The sequence below is a fragment of the Papaver somniferum genome, chromosome 8, assembly GCF_003573695.1.
Source record: "Papaver somniferum cultivar HN1 chromosome 8, ASM357369v1, whole genome shotgun sequence".
NCBI lineage: Eukaryota > Viridiplantae > Streptophyta > Magnoliopsida > Ranunculales > Papaveraceae > Papaver > Papaver somniferum.
The window spans coordinates 329,983-354,405 of NC_039365.1; the positions used below are offsets into that span (position 1 = coordinate 329,983).

Sequence of the window (24,423 nt, forward strand, 5' to 3'; positions counted from 1 at the left end):
AAAGATCTCTTACACTTGGTTTTTATATACATAGGAGAAATCAATTTTTAATGTTTTTTTTTCTCCATATTTTTTTCTATATTTTATCTAAATTTTGGTTAAATTCTAAAGATATCTTCGTTACACGAAAAAGATATCTTTTGTGTTTATTTAAAGTTTCTAAACAGACGTGGTTTATTTGGGGTAAGAAAGATATCTTTTTACACGTGGTTTATTTCACCCTAATCTAGAATGTAGCTATTGAAATTAATTTACCACTTGATTTACTACTTGAAATTTACGGCAGTAAAGATCTAAATTCATATGGTAATTATCCCACACCATGTAAAGGATGATGGGAAGATTGATTTCCTTACGATCAGTTTGTAAATATTCTGGACAAAAACTAATAAATTAAGGGTCAATTCAGTCCATAAATAACAGAGAATATCTTCTATTACATGAAAAACTACTTCACAATAACGTTTCAAGTAAAATAATTTATTCTCTGTTCTGAAAATGGTAGCATAAGAGCAAAACTATAAGAACTATAACATTTACAAAAAGGGAAACCATAACAAAGTTGGAATTGTCTGTAATTTCTAAAAATCCTATTTAAGGAAAAAAAAGTTTAAAAAATATATTCCAAATAAAAATAAAAACAAAACTCATTCCTAAAAAAAAAAATCTCTAATTAAGTTTCTAAATCACTTTAACCTTCTATTCATGATTCTCATTCCTATAGGTCACTGCTTGAAGAATAATACGGTCTATAGACCCGGTATTTTCACGAATGTGTTGATGGAATATAGTTTTGGTATATCCATCTTGTAAATCATTCTTTCTGATGGTGGTAATTTTTGATTTTGATGGTTCCATAGATGTATTTGAAATGCCAATGCATGTCGGATAGTTATTTTCATCGCAGATTTTCTATGAATATCTCGCAGATTTTCTCTGAATAGATCCAATATATACCTCGTATCCTTGCTTGATTTTAGAACCGCCACATTTCTAAAATAAAGTAACTTCAGATTATACAATTACACATACTGCAAGACACCGTATTATGCTACACAACTCTACCTTAAAGACTCCTATGGACTATTGTTTAGTAGTTGATTGATAATCCTAATCTTGTCCAGCGAAGAAACTAATCAAAACTCATATTCAGCGATCATCATAAAATTCACAAAGAATTTTTTCCTTTTTGTTTTACATACCTCAATAACATATAACAACGGATCATCCGAACAACTAATACTCTTTCAACTTGTCGAGTGCACTTTTTACGATGCAAATCTCGCATAATAGTCACGAATAAACCTCCCAGAAAAAATCAAGATATTTACGGATCGTTGATAAAATCACTTGTTCTTACGCACCACCAGTTGTTAGACCTCCTACATCATTTGTAGCTTGTTGGTCTGCTACCACCTAATATCAGTTTTATCACCATCTCACATTCACAGACTACTATCACCAGGTACACGTTACTTGCTCGCTTCTGTCCCTGCCACCAGCGAAGCAAAGTTTTCTTCTATTTACATTCTGCAAAACAACGCCAAATTCTTGAATTGTTTTGCAGTAGATTTCAGAAAAATAAACGTACAGTGGAATGAGAAAAACTAAAAATCTTAAAATTCAACAGAAATCAAGATATTTTTAATAGATTACGTACCCGGTAGCAGCAGAGGGCAAAAAAGAAGCAACACCAGCTGGAGAGAAAAAAGAAAGAAGCAATCGATTATATTTTTGAGTGTTACCTGCTAAAAAAATAGTAACAAACATAAGATGATAAAAAAAATTGCTTCAAAAATAAAAATCAGGTGACAAAACCGTAAAAGAAAATACAAAAAAAAAGTAAAGCGAGAACCGGCACAAAACAAAAAGAGTACCATGCACGAAAATATATTAGGAATCCCATTAGAATGACATTTGCAGCGCCAAGGTTTCAAGGATACCTGCAAATTACCAGATTCTTTATATAAACTAGTAAAGAAGCATGCGCGATGCGAGTGCTGTTCCGTTTCGAAACCCGTAAAACATATCATTTTAGTTGCATCACCTATCTTTCATTGAAAATTCTCGTTTGCTTCTCAGGGAACTGTGGTTTTTCATTTTCATTTTCTGGTCTTGCCCTATCTGAAGTAGGGCGCATTTGTATTCAGAGATCTCTCTGTTACTGGTCAATATGACGACATTTAATCTCTTTAATCTGTATTCGACCATAGCACTTAAATCCTTTCCTCACTCAACTACCGGAAACACAATTATGTAGACCTCTTTAATCTCGTGAAAATAACCATACTGACCAACGATATAACCTTCCGTTCTTCACTGTTCAATTGCTCGAGAACTTAGTTCGTATACTCCCCAATACAGCCAACATAAGGACCTAGCTTTGCCACTGCCACTTACTTAATCAAGATCGAAAGAGTACGCAGTACAAAGCCACTAACCCATACCAGCTGAATCACCGGTCATGCTTTTATTCTCTCAATAAATCCCAATCAGTTCCTTAGCAAGAATGTCCACTTCTTTGTAGCATTAACTGTTAATATTCTCATGAAATCCATTGTTCTTTGTAACGCTGCAATCTCAAACCACCACTCATACCTCAGTTCTAACAAAGACAAATGAATGAAACCTAAAAAATTGTAAAGACAACCTGTCAATTCCACCAATAAAGGTGCCTGCCATTTTCACAAACACTTAAAGCTCACAAACTGTTTGTGAAGAAATTTATCAATGTCTGTAATATTTAACTCCATTAGGGAATCAAATGTTGAGGCTTGTAGTGACGGTGCTTGAGGCTGAAGTGGTGGTGCTGTTGGTTTTGGTGTTCTTACCGGTTGGTAATAACGGCATTTGATGGTGGTGCTGGCGGTAAATGAAGTTGCTGGTAAGTAATCATTAGGATAGAGATGAATTAGGTATTTGATGGTGGTGCTAGCGGTGGTTGATGTTGCTGGTTACGGTAGAGATGATGGCGTCGTGGCGAAGGAATGATTAAGGGCATTGAAGGAGTAGGGATCGAAATTTCGCTGCGGAAAAATGTGTAATGCAGAAGCGTATGAAAAATGTATAACTGGGAAGGGTACTTTGGTCTTATCAGGTGCCCATGACCAACAAAAAAGACCCTTTTCTTTATTATAGTAAGATTAGTTTTATTTATGGGAAGTGCGAAGCCGCATTGAAGATGCTGCTTGGCTTACGCTCTAATAATTTATATAAAGACACTTTCCATAAATTAAAAGATTTTTGTTTTGAAAAAAATACTAATCAGTATTTAAATATATTTGAGATTTTTTTTATTTTTGGCTAGCTGTTTGTGTGACATCCACAAATCAGGTATTTTTTTTTAATCATCAATATAAATTTTGTATTTTCTTTTAATACCAACCGAAAATGTAATGTCAATAGTACATCAAAAACTATAAAACATTCTAATAAGATTTATGCTGCAGGACTGATAGAATCTCTCTCTGCAATGAGAATGGTTCCCTCTTCAAAGGAAGATGGGCAAGATATTTCTAATAATCTTGCAAATTTAATGTGAATATTTTTCTCATGTATAGCGTTAATTTGTGAACTTGCATTTTGTTTTTGTATTTGGTTGCGGCTTCTCAAGTTTTTGTTGCTCTTGAGATACCCTGTCCTGCAAGTTAGCTTTAGCTTTTTTTTGGGGCGGTACAATTATATGAGTGGTCTTTTTGTTTTTCAATCTAATTATATGTAAAGAAAAAAAATACAGCTACAATTCTTATTTTCAAAAGAAAATGATGGATTTTCTTATGAGTGGAAGGGAAGAAAAAAAGACCACGCACACTGCCTCTCTCCAAAAGTCAATCATGAGTATGCAAATGCGGCACTCTACGAACCCAAATACATGCCCGTCTGCAAACTTAACCAGTACTGTAGTTCTATTTTTTTCATAATTAATTAAATTTCCAACAAACATCGATGATACAAAATATTGAACAAACAACTATAATTAAGCATACACCATGGAAAGGAAAAACAGCCCGACTAACCGCCATAGCCGTAGATGATCCGGTTAACATACAAAAACTTAGCACCAGATGTAATCCAACTTAAATTATACCCTTGATCTTCCACACGCCGAAAATATCATCAAGAATTGCAAAAAAGAAAGAATGACTTCATATTTTTATTACCACAAAATCATTAAAACATAACAAAATAATAGATGAGAAGAATATTACCAGCAATTATCACACGTAGATAATGTATATGCTAGATATATAACTATAAACGGGCAAACTAAATTTTGCAACCATAATAGATGAATCTTCTTCACTGCCAGATCCTTCTATCTTTCTTACATCAATCAAGATCTATTAGTTACCTGTAATAACATAAAAAAGGAAAATAAACAAAGAACAATCATATATGCACGATCGATAACTAAATTGATCAAAAAATCTTAATTTCCTGATGATTTAGCAACAGGTGAAAAAGTAACAACCTTAAATAAACCAAGGCAAGAGTTGCAAAACATGTTTTACGCCCAAAACATACGATGTTTGATTTGATATTGCAAAAATATTTGCAAGAATTAATAGGGATATACCTTGATGTTGCTTCTTTTGGAACAACTACAACAGGTGCATGATCGAGGATACCTGCAAAATAAAACAATAAATGTCACAAAAAATCCTAAATCACAGGAAAAAGAAAAGAAATAACAACAAAATCTTAAAAAGCAATGCGGAAACAAAAGGGGTTTGGCTAAAAATGGAGTTTGAGTTTGTTTGAATGCTTTATATAGAGATACCAAACCCAAAAATAAAATGATTTTACTTTTGATATAATATTAATTAATATCTAAGATTATCTGGAATTTCCTTTTTATTTTGAACATAATATTAAGCAATATCTACATTTTTCCCGATTACATCCATCTATTATAATATTTTTGGCAACTTCAAGTAAAGAAAATCACAAATTTACCTATTGAAGTATATTTTTTTGTCAATCGTAGTTGAAAGTATCTTTATTAATGCATTTAATTTAATATTTTTCTGAATAAGCAATATTAAAAAGTATAGTAATAAAATCAGGATATTCGAAAGAAAAGAGATATTATTTCCGCACTTATGTGCAATTTTTATTTGTAGTTTTTATACTTCGGATAGCCGCTATTTTTGGATACTTGCATGTACTTGTTGCAATTTTTGTGTCTAAAAGATATTTGACATATTCTACATCTCATAATAAAATCTTTTTTTGGTTTGTATTTACGGAATGAATAAAATTAATTTTAAAATCATTATTATTATTGCATTTTTCTACTAAATCTTCTGTTTTTCTATTCTAAACTTTTTTTTTGATATCATGTATTGATCATCACGATTTTCTATTAATTATTTTGTATCTTTAATATTCTACAGGACCAACAATTAAATGTTCTAGCAAAAGAGAGGAAAATTCGAATTATTGGTATGTATCCACGGCTCTAAACATTTTTATTTTTAATTTGGGCTATTGACTCATATTTGGTTCAAGCATGATTTAGCTTCATTGTTGAATCGTTTTTGTAATTTCATTTGGAGTTGTAATTGTAAATTGCAATTAAAATTAGAATTTATTTAATTATTAGTAGTTTGGAACTATATTTAAAATCAGTTTCATTGGAATAAATGTAATTGAACAATGGACATTGGATTTTTTTGTATGACTGATCTAATTTGTGATGAAACCATGATTAACAATGCATATTTCTAGTGATTTTATTTTAATTTTTTTTTGCGAAATTCTATGTTAGATTAAATTAAAATATATTATGATTAATGTTTCAATATATTTTTGGTAATTTTATAAGGCTTTTTCAAGTTTTAGCTATTTTCGGAAATACCATCTGTTGAATGTGATTGTCTATAAAATATTTTGCGGGGCAAAATATATCTTCTTCGATTTTTTTTTCAGAATTTTTACAATTACCATAAAAATAAAAATGATGGGGCCATAATCAACCAGAAGTTTCGGTTAACCACGTCGATCGAAAAAACTCTATTTTTATATAGAGAATTACCAATTACTAACCATGAAACATTATTTTTTTAATAAGGAAAATAATCCGTAAGGATTTTGTTTACATTTTTTTTTATGTTTTTTTAATTATAGAAAAAAAATTAAAAAAAATGATTTTTGGAAATCATAGATTCTTTTGTATTAGCGCATATTTTTTTGTATTAGCTTTATTCAAACAATAATTTTTGTTCCAAATCATTCATACAGATTACTAAAAAAATTTAATTGATATGCAGGACCATCAATAAAGATTTGCGGAAAAGAGATTCATGATCGGGCCAATCAAGTTTTGCAGAATAGAGATCTATGACCGGGCTAATCAGTTTTTTTTTTAAAATTTTATTTTTTTCTCGATTTAATTGATAGTTTGGCATGTAATTAGGAAAATAACATTTTGTGTATGTAAATGGACAATGGACACTGGACACTTGATGGATCATTCGATCAATTTTTTTCATCACGTGATGATCATTCGATCCATTTTCTCATTACGTGATGATCATTGGGTTTATTTTTCTGATTTTCATGATGGAATCGTGATTTGATATTTTATTGGCATGTTAGGAGTTTTTTAAGATTTTGTTATGGGAGGCAAGAAAAAGATTTTTAAGATTTAGTTATTTTATTTTTAGAAAAAATATTATTTTATTAATTAAAATTTAATATTCTATTACCAAAAGAAATAAATGTTGGGGCCATAATCAACCAGAAGTGAGAATTAACGTGGACCTTTCTATTACCAAAAAAAATTAAGTGTTGGGGCCAGAATCAACTAGAAGTGAGAATTAACGTGGAGCTCCGGTGAATGAGAATGCTTCAAAAAACTCTGTTATTATATAGAGAATGTCAAAAATAACATAAAGACATATGAGTTTGGCAATTTGGCACATCCATGATGGATGCATATATATGTCAAATATCAATTTTTGGCATGTGCATGAGAATAGGCCTGTGACCCAGTGTACCGGTGCCCACCAAAACAAAACAAAATAAACAGTTGTTTGTAGGCATTATCAACCTACCTGTAGATACATACAGTGCACGGTATCGAATTATCATCAATCCCCAAACAGAAACAAGATCAACAGATAGATTAGATTGGATCAGTAGTGGAAGAAGTAGAGTATATTAAATTAGAATAATCCAAACCAACCACGTGTTCTTCTTCCTCGTTCTTCTCTTTACTGCTTTTCTTCTCATCTTCTCTCTGGTAATTCCTCCCGTCTAGGTTTGGGGGTCTCTTGATGGGTTCTCATCCTGGAGATTGGCCTTCTTATAATCCTCATAACTTCAGTCAACTTCGTGCTACTGATCCTTCTCTTCCTACTTCTGTAAGCAAACCCCCTTTCTTCATTTTTTTCTTTCTTCTTAAGTTCAATTTTTATTAAATTTGTTGTTGTTTACTGTGAATTGATTTGAAATTTTGATGACCCTTTCTTTGGTTTATGTATGTATGCCTGTTTATTGGTGAAATTTTTGATTTTGAAGAATTTTGAATAATTGGGGGTGGTAGGTTTTTTCAATTATGCATGATTGATGTTGTTTGAGACTGGAATTTTGAGGTTAGGAGTATGGTGACATTGTTTGGCTGAACAGAATTTGGGAAATTGTGATTTCCTGAAATTTCTGGATTTAATAAGCTTAAATTTGAGTTAGGGTAAGTAATTTGGTTGTATGTTCATTATAACCTGAAAGATCTAAAATGGTATAATCTGTTTGAGCATTAATGGATGTCTTTAGTCGGAGAAAATTGTTATTTAGAAGTTTATGTGAAGCTTTTGTGAATTATTGGTGGTTAATTCAAGTACTTAATCTTAAAGAATTAGATCCTTTTATGGATAGTTTGATTTGATGCCTTCCAGCTCTTAAATCTGGAATTGAATGTATCATACTGTACATGGTCTAGTGTTTTGGCCTTTGTTTTTTTATATGGCTGAACCTACTAACCCTTTTGACTCCAGACACTGATTGAGTTTGTATTGCAGTTAGTTAACCGAGTCTTTACTGTATCTTACACGCGGAACTTTAATACACGTTTATGATTAAATTAGTAGTTTGTTGGAACGTAATTTAGAGGTTACTTTAATTGCTACCTCAACCTTGACTAGTGTATAGGATGATAATGTTGATCAAGAAGTGATAGCTGTTCTGACGAAAGAAGTAATTGGAGCAATGGGTCATTTCGAAAGAAGGGCAAAATGTACCTTGACACCACTAAAGAGATATAAGAACCCGGCTTCTGCAAAGGTCGCTATATTTCGTATGATTAATATGAATGGCGTTATGAGCTGGTGAAGTACATAGTAAAATCCCATCTGCTTCACTGGTTGTTTTGAAGGGGATGTATGACCAGTGGGTTTTTGCCCTAAGTGTTTGCTTGTCGGCTGATTGTTTCATGTTGACAGAGTTTCTGATGCTTAGATTTTTTGACCTTTAACGTAGATTTCTGGTCCGAACTGTGTCGTGGTGTGTCATGTGATTCTTATTGCTCTTTCTTATTGGATCTGCTTTCCCTTTTTGGTTCATTTGTATCGAAACATGAAAATATGTGCTCTTAAATGGTGATTATTACTTTAGGAAATGATATCACTTTGTTAAGAAAGTTATTTTTGTTGTTATTGCATCAGTTTCTTTACGTCTGAAATCTGTTTCGTGCCTTACTTCAGAAATCAACTCCAACCACCTACCATCCTACTCATAACCGAACTGCTCCACCGCCAAATCAAGGTAATAATGGGATCTCTATACCATTTTTTAGTTCTAATCATCCAGTAGTTGCTTGCAGAAGATGTGACTTAGATTCTTAAGTTTAGATAGGTCAGATCGTTTTTGTTAATGCATGCTGGAAACCATTCATAGTCAGTTGGTTAACCTGCGCTTGTTGTGATTATTCCTGTGTACGAGTCTCTAATTGGTCTCGTTAGATTCTCTAATGGGTTTCAGTGATCATTTTGCATAGCGTAAACGATGTTAACTTGTTAGTACTAGTCACCAGGAATGCTTTTTCCTTGCTCAAAATATCAAGCTGCAAGGGAAGGGGAGAGTCATCTTCCTACATTACCTTTTGATACTTTAGAGAAAACATATCCCAAAGAAAGAAAAATAAGATTGGAAATACACTTTTTTAGGGTTAAACTTGAGTTTTTGTAGGGTGGTTATCAAAGTTTTCACTTTTGCTGTGACTACGGTGATATGGCACACAAGATCTGAGTGGCTGGATTAGGTGTCCTGTACTTAAAATGGCGTCACTATCACATTGTCTTCCTTTTTCTTTAGAACTTCATCCATGCTTGAATTGAGGTTCGTATCACTAATTGAAGCTATTCGAGTGTAGTTCACTGGCCGATCAAAAAATAGAAAAAGAAAAGGGAATGTAGTTGAGTGCCTCTGACACGTCATAAGATTATACTGCTTTTTCATTTCATTTTGAGCGTGTCTTCACCAACTTGAGGATTGAATTAGTATGTTTGGTATTGTATCTGTTAACCAGTAACTTTGGCCCTATTTCTAACTTGTCTGCCGTGTCTTACCAGTAATAACGACTGAAGCTACGAATATCCTCTTGAGACAGTTCTACCAACGTGCTGACACAAAGGTCTGATCTCATTCCTTACTTTCTTCATTGCAATATGAGTTTATACACACATTTTAAGTCTTCTTTTGTTCACCTAGTTACAATGTGACCGAAAACCTACCAGTGGTTGATGGGATCTCTGACCATCAAAAACTAGGGAATCCCATCATCTTAGGGTTACCCTAGCTGATTCCCAATTGGGTGAACAAAATGGGACTAAATGTTTGGAACAAATCTGCATCCATCATTTGTTTATCATCAATCCATCAAAATGCTTACCGTCAGTCTCTTTACTTTACAGCTGAGACCGAAGAGAGCTGCATCTGAAAATCTGATTCCAGAGCATGGAAGCAAACATCATAGGGGCTCTTCTGGAGACGCTTCAAAGTAGTGACAAAATCCTCTTTTCTGATTCAATTGTTTGTGGTTTCCTACTTCATGCCAATGAATCATCATCATCATTCATCTGTACCTCCATCATAACCAGCATCATCACGCTCATGTCACCTGCAGTTCCCCTATTATGTTGTGTGCTTCTTGTTGTATTTGCAAATACGGATTGTTTATACTGGAAACATGTTGAACATCATCACGTAAATGTGTCATAATACTCCATAAAATCAAGTAAACATACATGGGAGGTGGAGAAACATCCCTTTAACACTCATGCAGATGCTATCAAGTTGATTTTACATGATCACTGGGGCTTAGACTGTGCAAACTGACTAGCTCGCATTACATTGGTCACCCAGGGCTGATACTAGCATCTTTTGCAACACTTATTACTCTGTCACTCTTGCCCCAAGGATAATAACCCGCCTCTTATCTTATGGGTAATAACCTTATAACCAAGAGGACAGAATTTAAAGCTAGTCCAAAATTCACCTTGTGTTCTACGTTTTTAGCGCGTTTACATACAAATCTGCTTCTCACTTCTGTTTTTCCAGAAGTAGAAGTCATAGGACGACTCAGAAGTTGCTTTTCGATTTCTGGAATTTGCTTAAGTCGAAAAATCAGAAGTCAGTTTGGTAATAATTTTTCAAAACAGCTTCTAGAAGTAGAAAAATCGACCTTTTGTGAAGTAAAATAATTTTGCTTCTGACTTCTATCTTGGACTTCTACTTCTTGTTTAACTTCTACTCCAGGTTTCCGAACCGGCAAAGATGCTACTCCCTCCGAAAAGTGATAACTTTATCTCTTGGAAAGTATCATTTTTTTTCTGAAATGTAGTACGAGACCTTAGGCATTTTTTCTGAAACGGTTCCAAATTGAAAAAAATATTATTTTTTCCGAAACGGAGGTAGTGTTATGAAAGCGGGTCTAATATAAAGATTCTAACCTAGGGGGACCAAACTCTAATATTCCCATTCCCGTGACACGCCAAAATATAAGGTACTACGCGCTCAAATTTCTCCGTCTGACAGTTTCAGCTTTTTTCTTTCTCTTACTCTATTCCCCAAAAATAAATTTCATTTCCATTTTTTTTTTCTTTCTCAACATTATTTTTCTAGGGTTTCGTTTTCCCCCTTTCCCCTCTCGTCTGTTGAAGAAACCTGAAGTAGTTGTAGACGACGGCGAAGAAGAAGAGTTTTAGTGTGAAATTGTAAGTACAAGAAGTAGTAGTGACTGGAAGTGAAGTTTGAGAATGGCATCAACTTCTGGTACTAAAGAAACTGACGAACCTTCTTCGTCTTTCTTCTTCTCCTGGTACTAAAGATTTGATAGATCATGTGTTTTCTTGGAGTATTGAAGATATACTCAATGATGATCTCTACAGAAATAAGGTAATCTTTCAGTCACCCACTTAATCATTTATAGACGTCAATTTTTTTGCCCTAGATTTTTCAATTTCTGGTCATAGTAGGCTTGATTCTTGAATAGTTTACATGGGTTAAGTTGATTATGCTTGATTTATGCTTAATTAGAGCATTTTTTAGCCCCAATTTAGTGATCTGTGTTACTGCAGGATAGGCTGGTGGTAGTGGTGTAGGTTCAGAGATACTGGTTCATGTTTTTTTTTTAACCTACGCCACTATCACCAGCGTATCCTGCACCGCATCATGAACCTGGATCACTATGGCTTTTTTACATAGATGTTATGGATGTTCTCTACAGTTAGGCCTATGTGGACCACCTCCATGGGGTGGTGGTTGTGATGGGTGTTCTGGTGGTTAACACAGGCTTAATATAGTATGGAAGTTTTACAGTATGAACTATAAATTCTGGTAGCGATTATATGAAGCTGCATCAATTAAAGTATGCTTAAATGGAAAATTTTAGCCCCAATTTTGTAATCACTATGGCTATTTTCCAGAGAATTTTTTGGAAGTTTTACTTTTGGGGCTGCATAGACCACCACTGCGGACACCCACTGCCGCCATGGTGGCAGTGCAAGTGGTGATGGTGGTCTATGCAGGGCCAAATATTATGGAAGTGTTACAGTATGAACTGTAAATCTTATTGGCACTTATATGGGTTTGCAAGGGACCAAGTACTTGTTAGCATTACAAAGATATGAACACTGATACATCAGCAAGCGTTTAAGGTTGACGGTACCGTTGTTTCTTTTACCTGAACTTATTAGGTCGACCCACTTTATAGGGTGTTATTACTTCCAATTTAATGATCAATCTTATATTCATATTTACATCTTTTTATTGATGTCCTGTGTTCATTTGTAACTTCTCATTACTGGGTTTAGCTAAGGTGTGGTACTCGTACGTGGATTAGTTGAATTTTGTATGTCCTGAAACTGTCTATGTTTTCTTTAGGTGGAAAGGATACCTAAGCGTTTTGAGTCGGTACAACATTATCTTGGTTCTTATACTATGCCGTTGCTGGAAGAAACTCGAATCGAGATATGTTCACAAATGGAGTTTATGTCAGGTGTACCTCACGCTGAAGTAATCTCAGTAGAGGAGTCGAAGCTGGATGGGGGGTCATTCTTGTATTATATCAAGATCGACTCTTGGAGAAATCGGTATGGTGTATGTGGCAAAGAACCTTACAGTCCAAAACCTTCGGATCTGTTTCTTTTGGGTGATAATGTACCTGAAGTTGCTGCAGACTTGCAACGGTTTGGAAGCAGTTGGTCTTTGGCTTCAGTTGTAGAAGATGTGAAAGAGTCCGATTCTGTAGGGCACGAAGACAGACTTATATGCTTTCAGATTAAGTCATCAAAACCCATATAGATAGAGATGAAAGAGGGCAGGCGGAAATCACTTTTTGTGGTGTTTCTTGTAAACTTGGCAACGAATACTAGAACATGGAAGGCGTTACATATGTCCCGAAACTTGAACCTCATCAAGGAAATTCTGTGTGCCAATTCCATGGTATGATTATTCACCACTTATTCAGTATAAAAGTTTATATGACTTGATGTACATCCTCAAGCCTTTAAAGACCTTTTCGTAATGTGAAATAAATGATGCAATTGGGGTTGGTTTTTGTGTTAGTTTTGGTTTCTCTTATTTTATATTGCTTAATATGGGAATATAGATAATAAGATTTTTTTTCACCTTTTGGAAGTAAATTGCTAGTATAATAATTCTTTGTATAATGTATATTGTGTGAGAAATGTTTTTCACGTTGGCTTTATGATAATGCAGGTACAGGAAAATTGCGGTCTCTGTTCTGCACAAGTTGACAGGACTTGGGCCGGAAAAGTTGATTCACAATCATTACTGGCTCTTAATAAATCTCAAAGATCAGCGGTCTTGGGTACTATATCTGCAGTGCACTGTAACCACAGTTCTTAGGGTGAAACTTGTTTGGGGTCCACCTGGGACAGGAAAAACCAAAACCATCAGTATACTACTGTATAACTTGCAAAGTATGAATTATAGAACTCTTGCTTGTGCCCAAAAAATATTGCAGTTGCTGAACTTGCGGTACGTGTGTTAAAACTTCACAAAGATGCTTGTGAATCAGACTTGCGAAAGAACAGGCCAGGTTGTTCATTAGGGGACTTTCTCTTGTTTGGAAATATGAATAGATTGGAGTTATATGATGTTCTTGGGAAGATTTATGTGGATCATCGTGTGGATAGTCTTGTAGATTGTTTTGCTCCATTAACTGGTTGGAAGAAGCATTTTGATTCTATGGTGGATTTACTTGAAGATTGTGTAACTCAGTATCATTTGCTTTTGGAGAATGAAGTAAATGCAGAGGTTCATGTAATGGAGAAAAGTGGAACTAATTCTGAAGTCCACATGTCACTTCTCAAGTTTGCGAGAGACCGATTCAGAGCTTTAGTGGTACCCCTCAAAAGAAGCATCAGAATATTATGCACCCATCTCCCTAAAAGACTTATGCTGCCAGACAATTTCGAAAAGATGGTTACACTTTTTGGTTTGCTTGATACTTTCGAAAATCTGCTCTCTCAAACTCAGGTGGCTGACAAGGAATTGGAAGAACTCTTTGCACGGCAAGAAAATTATTCTGAGGAGGCACAAGGGAGTAGAGCATCTAATTATATTTCAGACACATTACACAACATGAGAGTTGAAATTGTGCAGGTTCTAAGATCTGTTGGTCGTTCTCTCGGTGATCATCTTCCAAGTTCCACAGACAGAAGTTTTTTAACTGAGTTCTGTTTGAAAAATTCATCCCTCACTTTTTCCACAGTGTCAAGCTCATATAATCTGCATGAGGTAGACCTGGAACCACTAGATCTTTTGGTAATCGATGAAGCTTCCCAGTTGAAAGAGTTTGAATCAGTGATTCCCATGCAGCTTGAAGCTATACGACATGCTATCCTAATTGGTGATGAGTGCCATCCACAAGCTATGGTCAAAAGCAGGGTAAGTATATCATCAATTTCTTCGCTTTAACATGATGTTTCGTTCTTAAAATTTTCCAATGCATTGTAATCTTAGGTGTCTGACGAAGCTGGCTTTGGAAGAAGTCTATTTGAAAGGTTGGGTTTGTTTGGGCATTCAGAGGACCTTCTCAACATGCAATACAGAATGCATCCTGCAATAAGCTCTTTCCCTAATCGCAAATTTTACAAAGACCAGATTATAGATGCTCCAAGTGTTCTTTGTGAAAATTTTCGAAGAAATTATCTACAAGGACCTATGTTTGGTCCCTACTCGTTCATAAATATTTCTTATGGATGGGAGGAGCCAGATGAAGCTGGGCATGGTATAAAAAATATGGTTGAAGTGGCAGTTGTAATGGCAATAGTACGAAACCTTTATAAAGGTATGATTAATATTAGCAAATCGATTGCAATAGCTTGTTTGTTATGTTATATATGGTTAATTAGAAGATTCGATGTAGTTTTATGTTTATATTGTTCTTCCATTCTACTAAATATTAGTGAGGTTGTTGTATATAAATACTGTAGATGTTATATACATTTTATTTCACATTTCTGATTAAGTCCGTCCAAAAAATTGTTGAAGTGTTAAGTCATGATTAGTGCATTTAGTTTACTTATAAAGGATGTTTTTTACGATTCACAGTGTGGGAAGGCTCAAAGCATAGCTTAACCGTTGGTATTATATCTCCATACACTGCCCAAATTCTGCAATAGAGCATAAAGTTCGTCCGAAATATGAGAAGCTGAAGGGTTTTATAGTAAAGGTGATGTCTGCAGATGGATTCTATGGTGGCGAGGAAGATGTCATAGTAATATCTACTGTCGGGTTTAATCATAGTGGGGGATCAGATGGGTTCCTTTCTAATCCGCAATGTGCTAATGTTGCTCTGACACGGGCTAGGTACAACTAGTGTGTTTTTTGGTTCAAAAATATGTCTTAGGAGACTTCTTCATACGTTAATTTTGATGACACATCTTTTGTCTTTGTTAACTCATTGAGTGTTAACTTTTCAGGCACTGCCTTTGGATTTTGGGGAATGACAAAAAGTTGTGTAAAATTGGTTCTTTCTGGGAAGAATTATTATGTGATGCGAAGCAGCGGCAATGTTTTTTTAATGCTGATGAAGATGAAGAGCTAGTGAAAGCAATGATCAAGGCCAACAAAGAGCTTGATCAGTTAGATAATTTACTTAATGAAGATAGTATGCTTTTCAAAAGTGCATTGTGGAAGGTAAACTATTCCAAGAATAAATCATTATCTACTATTCTGTTAGTTTCTACTCGTTATTCACTGACTCTTGCCTCAAATTGACAGGTCCTGTTCAGCAATAACTTTAGGAAGTCATTTGGGACGTTGAAGTCATCACAAACACAAAAGTCCGTGGTTAATCTATTGGTTAAACTTTCCAATGGCTGGCGTCCGAAGAAGGTTAAGGTTGAAGCTATGTGTGCTAACTCAGTCCAGCTTGTAAAACAGTACAAGATTGGTAGGCTTTACATTATTTCTAGCGTTGATGTTGCAAAAATATTCATGTTACACCCAAGTTTTAAAGATATGGGATATTTTACCTCCTGAGGAGATACGTAAACTAGTGAAGAGTCTGAACAAAATATTTTAAAGACAGTTCAAGTGAAGGGGTGTCAGATGGGAGATGTTACATTGAGAACTCAAAAGTGAGAGATAGTCTATTGCTTATGAAATTCTACTCCTTATCAGCTGGTTTAGTGAACCATTTGCTGTCGGGAAGTGATGGAAAAGAGCTTGATCTTCCTTTTGAAGTAACAGATAAAGAGTCAGATATCATTCTTTTCCCTAGAAGTACTTTCATTCTTGGGAGGTCTGGAACAGGGAAAACCACTGTTTTGACAATGAAATTGTTCCAAAAGGAGCAGCAACACTACTTTTCTTCTAAAGGATTTGTGGAAGCCATGGGAGATATTTCTTTGAGTGCTCCATCTGGGAGTGTGTGCAGAGTGGTTGGGGATGAGACAAAAGGTAATGTCTTACGGCAATTGTTCGTCACAGTCAGCCCAAAACTATGCTCTGCCGTTAAAAACCAAATTTCTAACTTGAAAAGGTATCCAATTTATTTTGTAGTGTCAGCTTTGAAATTTATCTATTACCATTTTTTTTTTGTATGTTTGTTTTGTAAATTGTGGTGTCTATGTGGGGTTTAGATGATATTGGAAATTATTTATCTTCATTTCAAATTTGAGCACTTTGTGTATTCTAATTAATTCTTGGACTTTTGGTACAGCTTTATCAGCAAGGGCAAGGCCTCAGCAGAACACAGTTTCATTGAATTGCCTGATGTCGATGATGCAGTTCAGTTTCGAGATATACCAGATTCTCTTAATGAAATTCCACCTGAAAGTTATCCACTGGTCATAACATTTCAGAAATTTTTAATGATGCTTGATGGAAGTATGGGAAATTCGTATTTTGATAGATTTAGTGAGATTAGGGAACTTTCACAATTTAAAATTGCAGCCTCAGGGTCATTTGCTTTGCGTGCTCTTATAAGAACAAAAGAGGTCAATTATGAAAGATTCAACTCAATTTACTGGCCTCATTTTGATTGCCAGATGACCAAGAAGCTTGATTCTTCTATGGTTTTTATTGAGATAATTTCACACATAAAAGGTGGGCTATTTGCTGGAAGGCTACCTGATAATATACTTAGTCGGGATGATTACATATTACTATCTGAGGGACGGGTGTCATGCATAAGCAGGGAAAGAAGGGAGATGATTTTATGATATTTTCCTAGAATACGAGAAGAAGAAATTACTAAATGATGAGTTTGATTTGGCTGATTTTGTGATTGACCTTCACTGTCGGCTGAGAACTGGTTGCTACAAGGGTGAGGAAATGAATTTTGTGTATACTGATGAAGTACAGGATCTCACCATGAGACAGATTGGTCTTTTTAAATATATTTGCAGAAATTTTGTGGAAGGACTGGCGATACTGCGCAAACTATTGCTGGTGGGGTTGATTTTAGATTTCAGGATGCAAGATCTTTGTTCTACAACGAGTTTATTTTGGATTCAGGAAATGATGGCATGGGAAATGCAAAAGACATGGATCAATCTCGCATCTCAGACATTTATCATTTGAATCAAAATTTCCGTACTCATGCTGGTGTTCTCAACTTGTCACAGAGTGTGATTGAACTTCTGCACATATTCTTCCCACACCACATTGATAATTTAAGTCCCGAAACAAGCCTTATTTATGGGGCTGTACCAATTTGGCTTGAATATGCAAATGATGACAACGCAATTATAACTATTTTTGGCAAAAGCGGTGAAAAAGCTGGTAGGAGTACGAGTGGATTTGGTGCAGAACAAGTTATTTTGGTGCATGATGATTCAGTGAGGAAAGATATTGCTGAACGTATTGGAAAACAAGCGCTTGTTCTGACTATAGCAGAATGCAAGGGCTTAGAATTTCAGGTATACTTATGGTATTCCTTTTGTATTTCGAGGTCAAGCTCCATTAGATCGTATCTTAGTATTACTTATTATGTTTCATGAGTGTACACTACGATTCAGCCTGACATTGCATTTGTCGTTTATGTAGGATGTATTGCTTTACAACTTTTTTGGAACATCACCATTAAAGCGTCAATGCAGAGTTGTTTATGGGCATATGAAGGAACAAAATCTTCTCGACTCCAACGATGTGAAATTTCCATAATTTAGCAAGGCGAAACACCAAATTCTCTGCTCTGAACTGAAGCAATTGTATGTTGCTATCACTCGTACTAGGCAGAGATTGTGGATCTCTGAGAATATGAATGATTTTTCGAAGCCCATGTTTGACTACTGGAAGAAGTTATGTCTCGTTCAAGTGAGAGAACTTGATGAATCACTTGTTCAGGCAATGCAGGTTATGAGCGGCAAAGAGGAAAGGAGTTCACGCGGTATCAAGGTTGAAATTTGAACTTGGACTTAACCTATTGTACACAATTTCTCTGCAGGAAGTTTAATTTAGCCTATTTAGAATTTACCTTCCCTAATTCTACAATAAATGTGTTACATGTGTGGCATGACATGGAATACACCACGAAATGTGCATCTGTTGAATGGTTAGATGAAAAGTGATTACTTACTAGATATAGATACGTTTCTAGATGGGAGTCACACTAGTATATCCTTTATTCATGTAAATTAGTTGCGTTGTGAGTGTTCATGTTCTCCACGTTCCTTGCATCCATGCTATTATGCTCTGAAGATGCCATTTTTACATGCTTAATTTTCTTGCAGTTACTGGATGAAGGTAATTACGAGATGGCGACATTGTGCTTTGAAAGAGCTGGTGATTCATTCTTGGAGAAACTTGCTAAGGCTGCTGGTCTTAGAGCTGCTGGTGTTCACGTGCTTGGTTCTAATACTGAACTAGCTTCTGTTGCCCTTGTAGAGGCAGCTGAGATTTATGAATCAGTTGGCAAGGCTGATTTGGCTGCCAAATGTTTCATGGAGTTGATTTCAAAAGAGCAGGTATGGACTATTTTCCTATCAAACCGGTCTTTGTTGAACCTCAAAAGGACTGATCTCTCACACTTCAACTTATTAGCGGTTAGTAAGATAGTAGTTTCAAGAAATATGTTTAGATAGCGTCTCCTTATTTCGCAATACTCCTAGACATCAACTGTGGTGCATGAAACAACAGTAGTACAACAATCTAAAACTAAATTGGTGCTGCAACTGGGAAGCTAGTAATGTCAATCTTTTTCCACTTAAAAGTTCCTATCACTATGCTACAGTAAGATAAAATCAAATCTTTACCACATGTCTTCCCTGATTTTTGATTACTAGTAAATCATTAGGCGATTGCTTGTGTATGGATCTCAAATTTCTAGTAAATCTTTTTATGTGACAGGTATGATTTATTTGGAGAACTGTGGGGAATCTAGGCTAGAAGATGCTGGTGACTGTTTCAGTCTTGCTGGATGTTGGTCTACTGCAGCTGATGTGTATTCTAGGTGTAACTGCTTTTCCAAGTGCTTGCTAGTTTGCACAAATGGTAATCTGTTTGAAACCGGTCTTCAGTTCATAAAGTACTGGAAAGAAAGTTCAAGGCTAAACCCTGATATAACTAAAAGTCAAGATCTGATAGATATGGAACAAAGTTTTCTCAAGAGATGTGCCCTTCACTATCATCAACAGAATGATACCAATAATATGATGAAGTTTATCAAAGCCTTTAACTCGTTGGACATGATAAGAACTTTTTTGAGGTCTCATGATTATCTTGATGAGCTCGTCCACTTTGAAGCTGGGTCTGAAAATTCTATGGAAGCTGCCGCTGTTGCGAGATTGAAAGGGGATTGTCTTCTTGAGGCAGATATGTTAGAGAAGGCAGGGCATTTAGAAGCTGCGGCAGAGGTCATTCTGTTTTATAGTCTTGGCAATTCTCTTTGGGCAAATGAAAACAAAGGTTGGCCCTTGAAAAATTTCCCGAACAAAGAAAAACTGTTGGCAAAAGTTAAGTTGATGGCAGAAAACAAAAATGATCCTTTTTATGAATTCGTTAGTACAGAGACGAGCATATTACCAGACGCCAGTATTGGATTATCAGAAATGAAAGACTGTTTTACTGCTTCACAAAGACTCAAGAGCCTGGGTGGTGAAATTATTTCTTTGAGGAAAATTATCGACTATCATCTAGATCTAGCACCTTCAGAGTACATTTGGGTTGATGATGTGGTCTTGACAACAATGGAGCATGTAGAGAATTCAATATCCAAGAACAAGGTCTCCATTGAAACATTAACTTACTTTTGGAATTTATGGAAGGAAAAGATAGTTAACATATTGAATTATCTTAATTCTATTGGATAAACAAGACTTCGGAAGCTATGAGAATTTTTGTTTGGGTTACTTAGGTGTGTATAAGCAGGAACATAGCCAAAGTTCCATATGCATTTTGCGGAACAGTGATGCCTGTTGGAGAAAAGAAATTGAGGATCGACTTCTTCGAAAGACCAGAGACCACCTTGGCATGAATGAGCACCAATTTGTGTCTTCTGCACGAAGCTATTGGCTTTCTGCATTACATAGTGTCTGTATGCACGTGTTGGAGAAGCTGGAAAGCCTCCATAAAATTTCTGGTATGTTTATGGTTGGTAATCTTGTTTACCTGGACATTAATGGTCCTTTCCGACAAGGAAAAACTGCGCTCAACAGTTACCAAATTGCAAAATCAGTAATTGAGTACAAGATTTTGGAAAAAAAGTTTCCCGGGGAACTGCTCAAGTGCTTGGAACATTCCAAGGAGCATTTTTTGGCTTTAGTTAGTCGGATGGATCCGCAAAATATTGTGTTAAAAAATATGATGGATCTAAGACTAACTGATCTCTCTAAGGATTTAATTAAAGAAGTCGCTATTGCACAAAAGGCAGGTTAACGTATGTGGAAATGTGGAATGTGGTCTTGCAGATTTTTATGTTCGGTAATCTAAGTGAAGAACTTTATCAAGTTATAATACAACGTTCAGATCTGTCTCCAGCTTATAAAGATTTCATTAAGCAGTTGAAAGAGAGCAAGATATCAGGATTAGCTCGATTTCTTTGGTCAGCAATTTTGAAAAATCATTACAAGAAATATTCAATTACGACTGGGTGAAAGACCTTGATGTCATATCACCTTCCTGGTTTGTTTATTTTCTTGAACGTCTTCTTTTCTTGGTTTCATCATGGCATAGTTGTTTTTTCACAGTAAAATCTTCTGTCTGCGAAACAATTCCCTGGTGGAATCTAAGATGCAATTCGAGCTCTTTATCAGTAGCTGACTCGAAAGTTTTCTTGACGAGGTCTTTCGATTTTATAGCTCCAAGATCAAAGAAATTTTTTCAAGAAAGTTAGATTGGCTTTGGGTGATTGGTTCTGACAGAGTGACTGCTTACCCTTTTCTAGTCTTGAAGTTGGTTGTCTTGGTTGCTTTAATTTGTTTGAATTCTGGACATCACTTCGATTTGCTGTACAGTCTACTCCGTAGGTACGATATAAAAAACGTATTCCCGCCTGGGTTTGTTAAAATCCTCAAGGAAAGAGGCAAAATGCCTTTTGATAAGTTGCTTGCTGAATCCCTTGAAACATTTGGGGATCCTTTGGTCTGTTTGAGGTCAGGAGATATTCAGAGAGAATGTTCGAGCCACAATGTCATTGAGATAGATGTGGGTTTGATTCACTCCAGAGAAGACATGATGGGAATACTATATCCAAACAACTCAGAATGCGACAGAAATGATAAAATGGAAAATGGAAGTCCAAGTGATGGGAATGTTTCTTTCCCCAATATTGACCATACGAGTTGTGCCAAATGTCTAACCGAGCCTGATGATGATATGCCTAATTACACTATAGAAATGGCAGAATTAGAGACTGAAGAAGAGAAACTCGATGTTGAGAGTTTCGGGCAGTTGTTTAGGAATGTATCCCGTGTTTATATGTTTTCGAAAAGAATTTTTTGGGGCACCGACTTTCAGACTTGCAAACCACAGATAAAGGTTTGTTTCATGGTTCTTTTTCTCTTTATTTTCCTTTTCCAATAATAAAACTTCTGACATATTTGCTTGTTTTAATTTGCAGTTGGATATTGTCATTCGTCTTCTAGGAACTATTCATCCATTTCGTAAAGATGAACTATGGTTCTGGAGGAAAATAAAGCAGCTCTCTTTTGCATTAAGCACCAGGTTAGTTATTTGAACAGCTATTTTTGTTAAAGTTCAATTCATATGGTGATACTGTTCTGCAATTTAGCTCGCATTCTTATAAGCTTATTCGGTTCTTTGGATCGACTTCATTTCAAAGCATAGGAAAGCTCTAGCACGGAATAATCTATGAATTAAGTCTCTCTCTGCATTACAGACATTTCAGGACCTCTATACGTAGAAGCATGTGCTATCATAGTGTTCTCCTAGGATCAGTTTGTTGTTTTCGTGCATACAGTAGTTGACTGACTTTATTCACTGTGACTAATTTGTTTCAGTGAGGAGGATACTGATAGTCAGTACTCACAAATTCGTCGCTGCTTTAAGAAGTTGGCTGCAAGGAATCCAGTATTGAAAAAATTATTCGTCGATGGTTTGCTTAGGATGATTACTCTAGATGCTCCTTTCTACATCCAGGATGAAGGAAGGCGAAAGTCCAAAAAGCAGGTTGGAAATAGCAAAGGCAAGAAGAAGTGGTAGTATTTTGTTCGGCTAGAGTTGCAACATCCTCATGATTAGCATCCTTTCGTGGGGTTTAAAGTCTTGATATCAGCTTTTAGCAGCTAAAATAAAGCAATAATCCTTTTTTCTGGTAAATTGAAATGTATTTCTCGGATGAATTTAGGAATCATGAATATACCAGAGTCTCTTAAATGTATCCAGATAAACAATGGCATTCAATTTCGCCTGATTATGGTTTGACTTTTGATGCATAGGCAGGGTGGACAGCAGTTACAGCTTACATCACCCTGTTTGTTTTTTTTCTTATTAAGGTTATAACTTTACTGGATCGTTTCAAAGCTATTTTGTGTTTTTATGAAATGTTTAGAACCTCAATCTGGTTTCCTTTAGAGTTGCATATAAAATATCAGGGGAACTGTAGCAACAGAATTGAGATATGAACCCCAAAGATTCATTTCATATTTAGCATTGTTAAAGAAGTTTTCAATCCACTAATCCAGTCAATATGACTGCCAGTATATTACTGAAGTCCGATTTTGTGTAATCTATTTGATAAATTACTTAAATAAGAAGGGACAAAATGAATGTGATTTTCATGTGGAAACGTGATTCAATTGTCAAATCTGTTCATTTTTTTCTTCTTGGAAACTTTCATGAGCACGGCAGTTAATCTTGGCCGAGATGGCCGTGAGACCGTCAAAAATATTGGTTTCGGGTTTTTATCCGAGATGCCGATATTTCACAGATATTCATCAATATTTTTCGGATATTCACCGAAACATAGTGTTTTGGTCCTCGATCAATCTATCATGAGATCCCCAAATTCTAGAATGGAGACTCGATCTGCTAACCTGAAGGATGAGAGTTAGGCTCCTGCGCACTGAGATAAAATCGAAAACGTTTGCATACAAATCTGTTTCTGACTTATGCTTTTCCAAAAGTAGAAGTCAGAAGCAAAAACATTTTGCTTCACAAAAAGTTAAACTTTTCTGCTTCTGGAAGTCATTCTGAAATTCTTTACCCAAACTAATTTCTGACTTTCTTGTTTTCAGAAATCAAAAAGCAACTTGTGGATGTGTATCCAAATGCGCTAAAACTACAAAATCTTCCATTTGGGGCAGCATTTAGTTGTGGATTCCTCTCCTCTTAGGCCAAGCACTATGGTGCAGGGATTCCCTTCCCTATCCCTCAAAACAAAGGGAAGGGATACAGGTCACAAGGAAGCTCCACTATGGTGCCCTTTTATCCCTTCCCTACATGATACGGAAACTGTGAACAGTGCTATATGGTTCTTTTTTTCCCAATTTTTTCATTGAATATAGTTGTTTAGGTAAAATAAGATAATTTAGAGTAAAAATGAGATAGAGAAAATTCATAAACTAACCAGCTTCAAACCATATAATTAATAAACCGTCCAAAATTCTAACTTCTTTTATAAACTGGCATTATGTTAGATATCACGCCTAGACCCACCAGACCGGTCATCGGTGTTGAATAAGTCTAACTCGGTGCGCAAAATTACCTTCATTCCCCTTATCTAGTTCAAAAACGCGTGAACTGCAGATAATTTTCATTTATCTCGGTTCATTCTCTTTCTTCCCTTCTTCTCTCCATCGTTCTCTTCGTTCTCCTTCTGTTGAAACTAGGGTTTGGGATTATCAGAGAAAAAGCAGTAGCAGTTGAAGACGTAGATGTTAGTGAAGAACCAAATCGTATTTGGAAGACTAGGGTTTCTGGATATCTAGGGTTCCAGAGACGATTTTGATAGAGTGAAGATGAGGTAAAAATTAGGATTCAAAAAATCTG

General features: G+C 35.5%; 2 protein-coding genes and 1 long non-coding RNA gene across 4 annotated transcripts; 2 read left to right on the forward strand and 1 right to left on the reverse strand.

Annotated features, from left to right (window-relative positions):
- Positions 1-1,039: 1,039 nt before the first annotated feature.
- LOC113301838 lies at positions 1,040-3,020 on the reverse strand. Its single transcript, XR_003336502.1, has 3 exons — positions 1,878-3,020; positions 1,661-1,745; positions 1,040-1,530 (listed from the first exon to the last, which is right to left on the reverse strand). It is a non-coding gene; the product is annotated as an uncharacterized LOC113301838 (long non-coding RNA).
- Positions 3,021-7,037: 4,017 nt separating this feature from the next.
- Positions 7,038-10,277, forward strand: LOC113302196. The gene is made up of 4 exons (XM_026551050.1): positions 7,038-7,367; positions 8,703-8,763; positions 9,570-9,631; positions 9,912-10,277. Exons 1-4 carry the CDS (start codon positions 7,281-7,283, stop codon positions 9,999-10,001), a joined length of 300 nt encoding a protein of 99 aa, XP_026406835.1. The 5' UTR covers positions 7,038-7,280; the 3' UTR covers positions 10,002-10,277.
- Positions 10,278-10,878: 601 nt separating this feature from the next.
- Positions 10,879-23,046, forward strand: LOC113304192 (probable helicase MAGATAMA 3). 2 transcript variants are annotated; one of them, XM_026553249.1, is made up of 12 exons: positions 10,879-11,394; positions 12,382-12,942; positions 13,219-14,412; positions 14,488-14,815; positions 15,079-15,336; positions 15,450-15,666; positions 15,751-16,513; positions 16,694-17,894; positions 18,022-18,372; positions 18,708-18,941; positions 19,324-21,951; positions 22,034-22,091. In XM_026553249.1, exons 3-5 carry the CDS (start codon positions 13,597-13,599, stop codon positions 15,147-15,149), a joined length of 1,215 nt encoding a protein of 404 aa, XP_026409034.1. In that variant the 5' UTR covers positions 10,879-11,394; positions 12,382-12,942; positions 13,219-13,596; the 3' UTR covers positions 15,150-15,336; positions 15,450-15,666; positions 15,751-16,513; positions 16,694-17,894; positions 18,022-18,372; positions 18,708-18,941; positions 19,324-21,951; positions 22,034-22,091. The 2 variants fall into 2 exon arrangements, with proteins under 2 accessions (XP_026409034.1, XP_026409035.1); XM_026553250.1 differs by lacking the exons at positions 10,879-11,394; positions 12,382-12,942; positions 13,219-14,412; ... (5 more) ...; positions 18,022-18,372; positions 18,708-18,941 and adding an exon at positions 22,434-23,046 and having other exon boundaries at positions 21,248-21,951; positions 22,034-22,137.
- The last annotated feature ends 1,377 nt before the right edge of the window (positions 23,047-24,423 follow it).

Excerpts from the sequence above, each read along its gene's own strand:
- LOC113302196 (XM_026551050.1), top strand. The coding sequence starts at position 7,281 with ATGGGTTCTCATCCTGGAGATTGGCCTTCTTATAATCCTCATAACTTC. Across the intron at positions 7,368-8,702 it reads ATCCTTCTCTTCCTACTTCT|AAATCAACTCCAACCACCTA; the intron begins GTAAGCAAACCC and ends GCCTTACTTCAG. Across the intron at positions 9,632-9,911 it reads ACCAACGTGCTGACACAAAG|CTGAGACCGAAGAGAGCTGC; the intron begins GTCTGATCTCAT and ends TTTACTTTACAG.
- LOC113304192 (XM_026553249.1), top strand. The coding sequence starts at position 13,597 with ATGAATAGATTGGAGTTATATGATGTTCTTGGGAAGATTTATGTGGAT. Across the intron at positions 14,413-14,487 it reads AAGCTATGGTCAAAAGCAGG|GTGTCTGACGAAGCTGGCTT; the intron begins GTAAGTATATCA and ends TTGTAATCTTAG. Across the intron at positions 14,816-15,078 it reads AGTACGAAACCTTTATAAAG|TGTGGGAAGGCTCAAAGCAT; the intron begins GTATGATTAATA and ends TACGATTCACAG.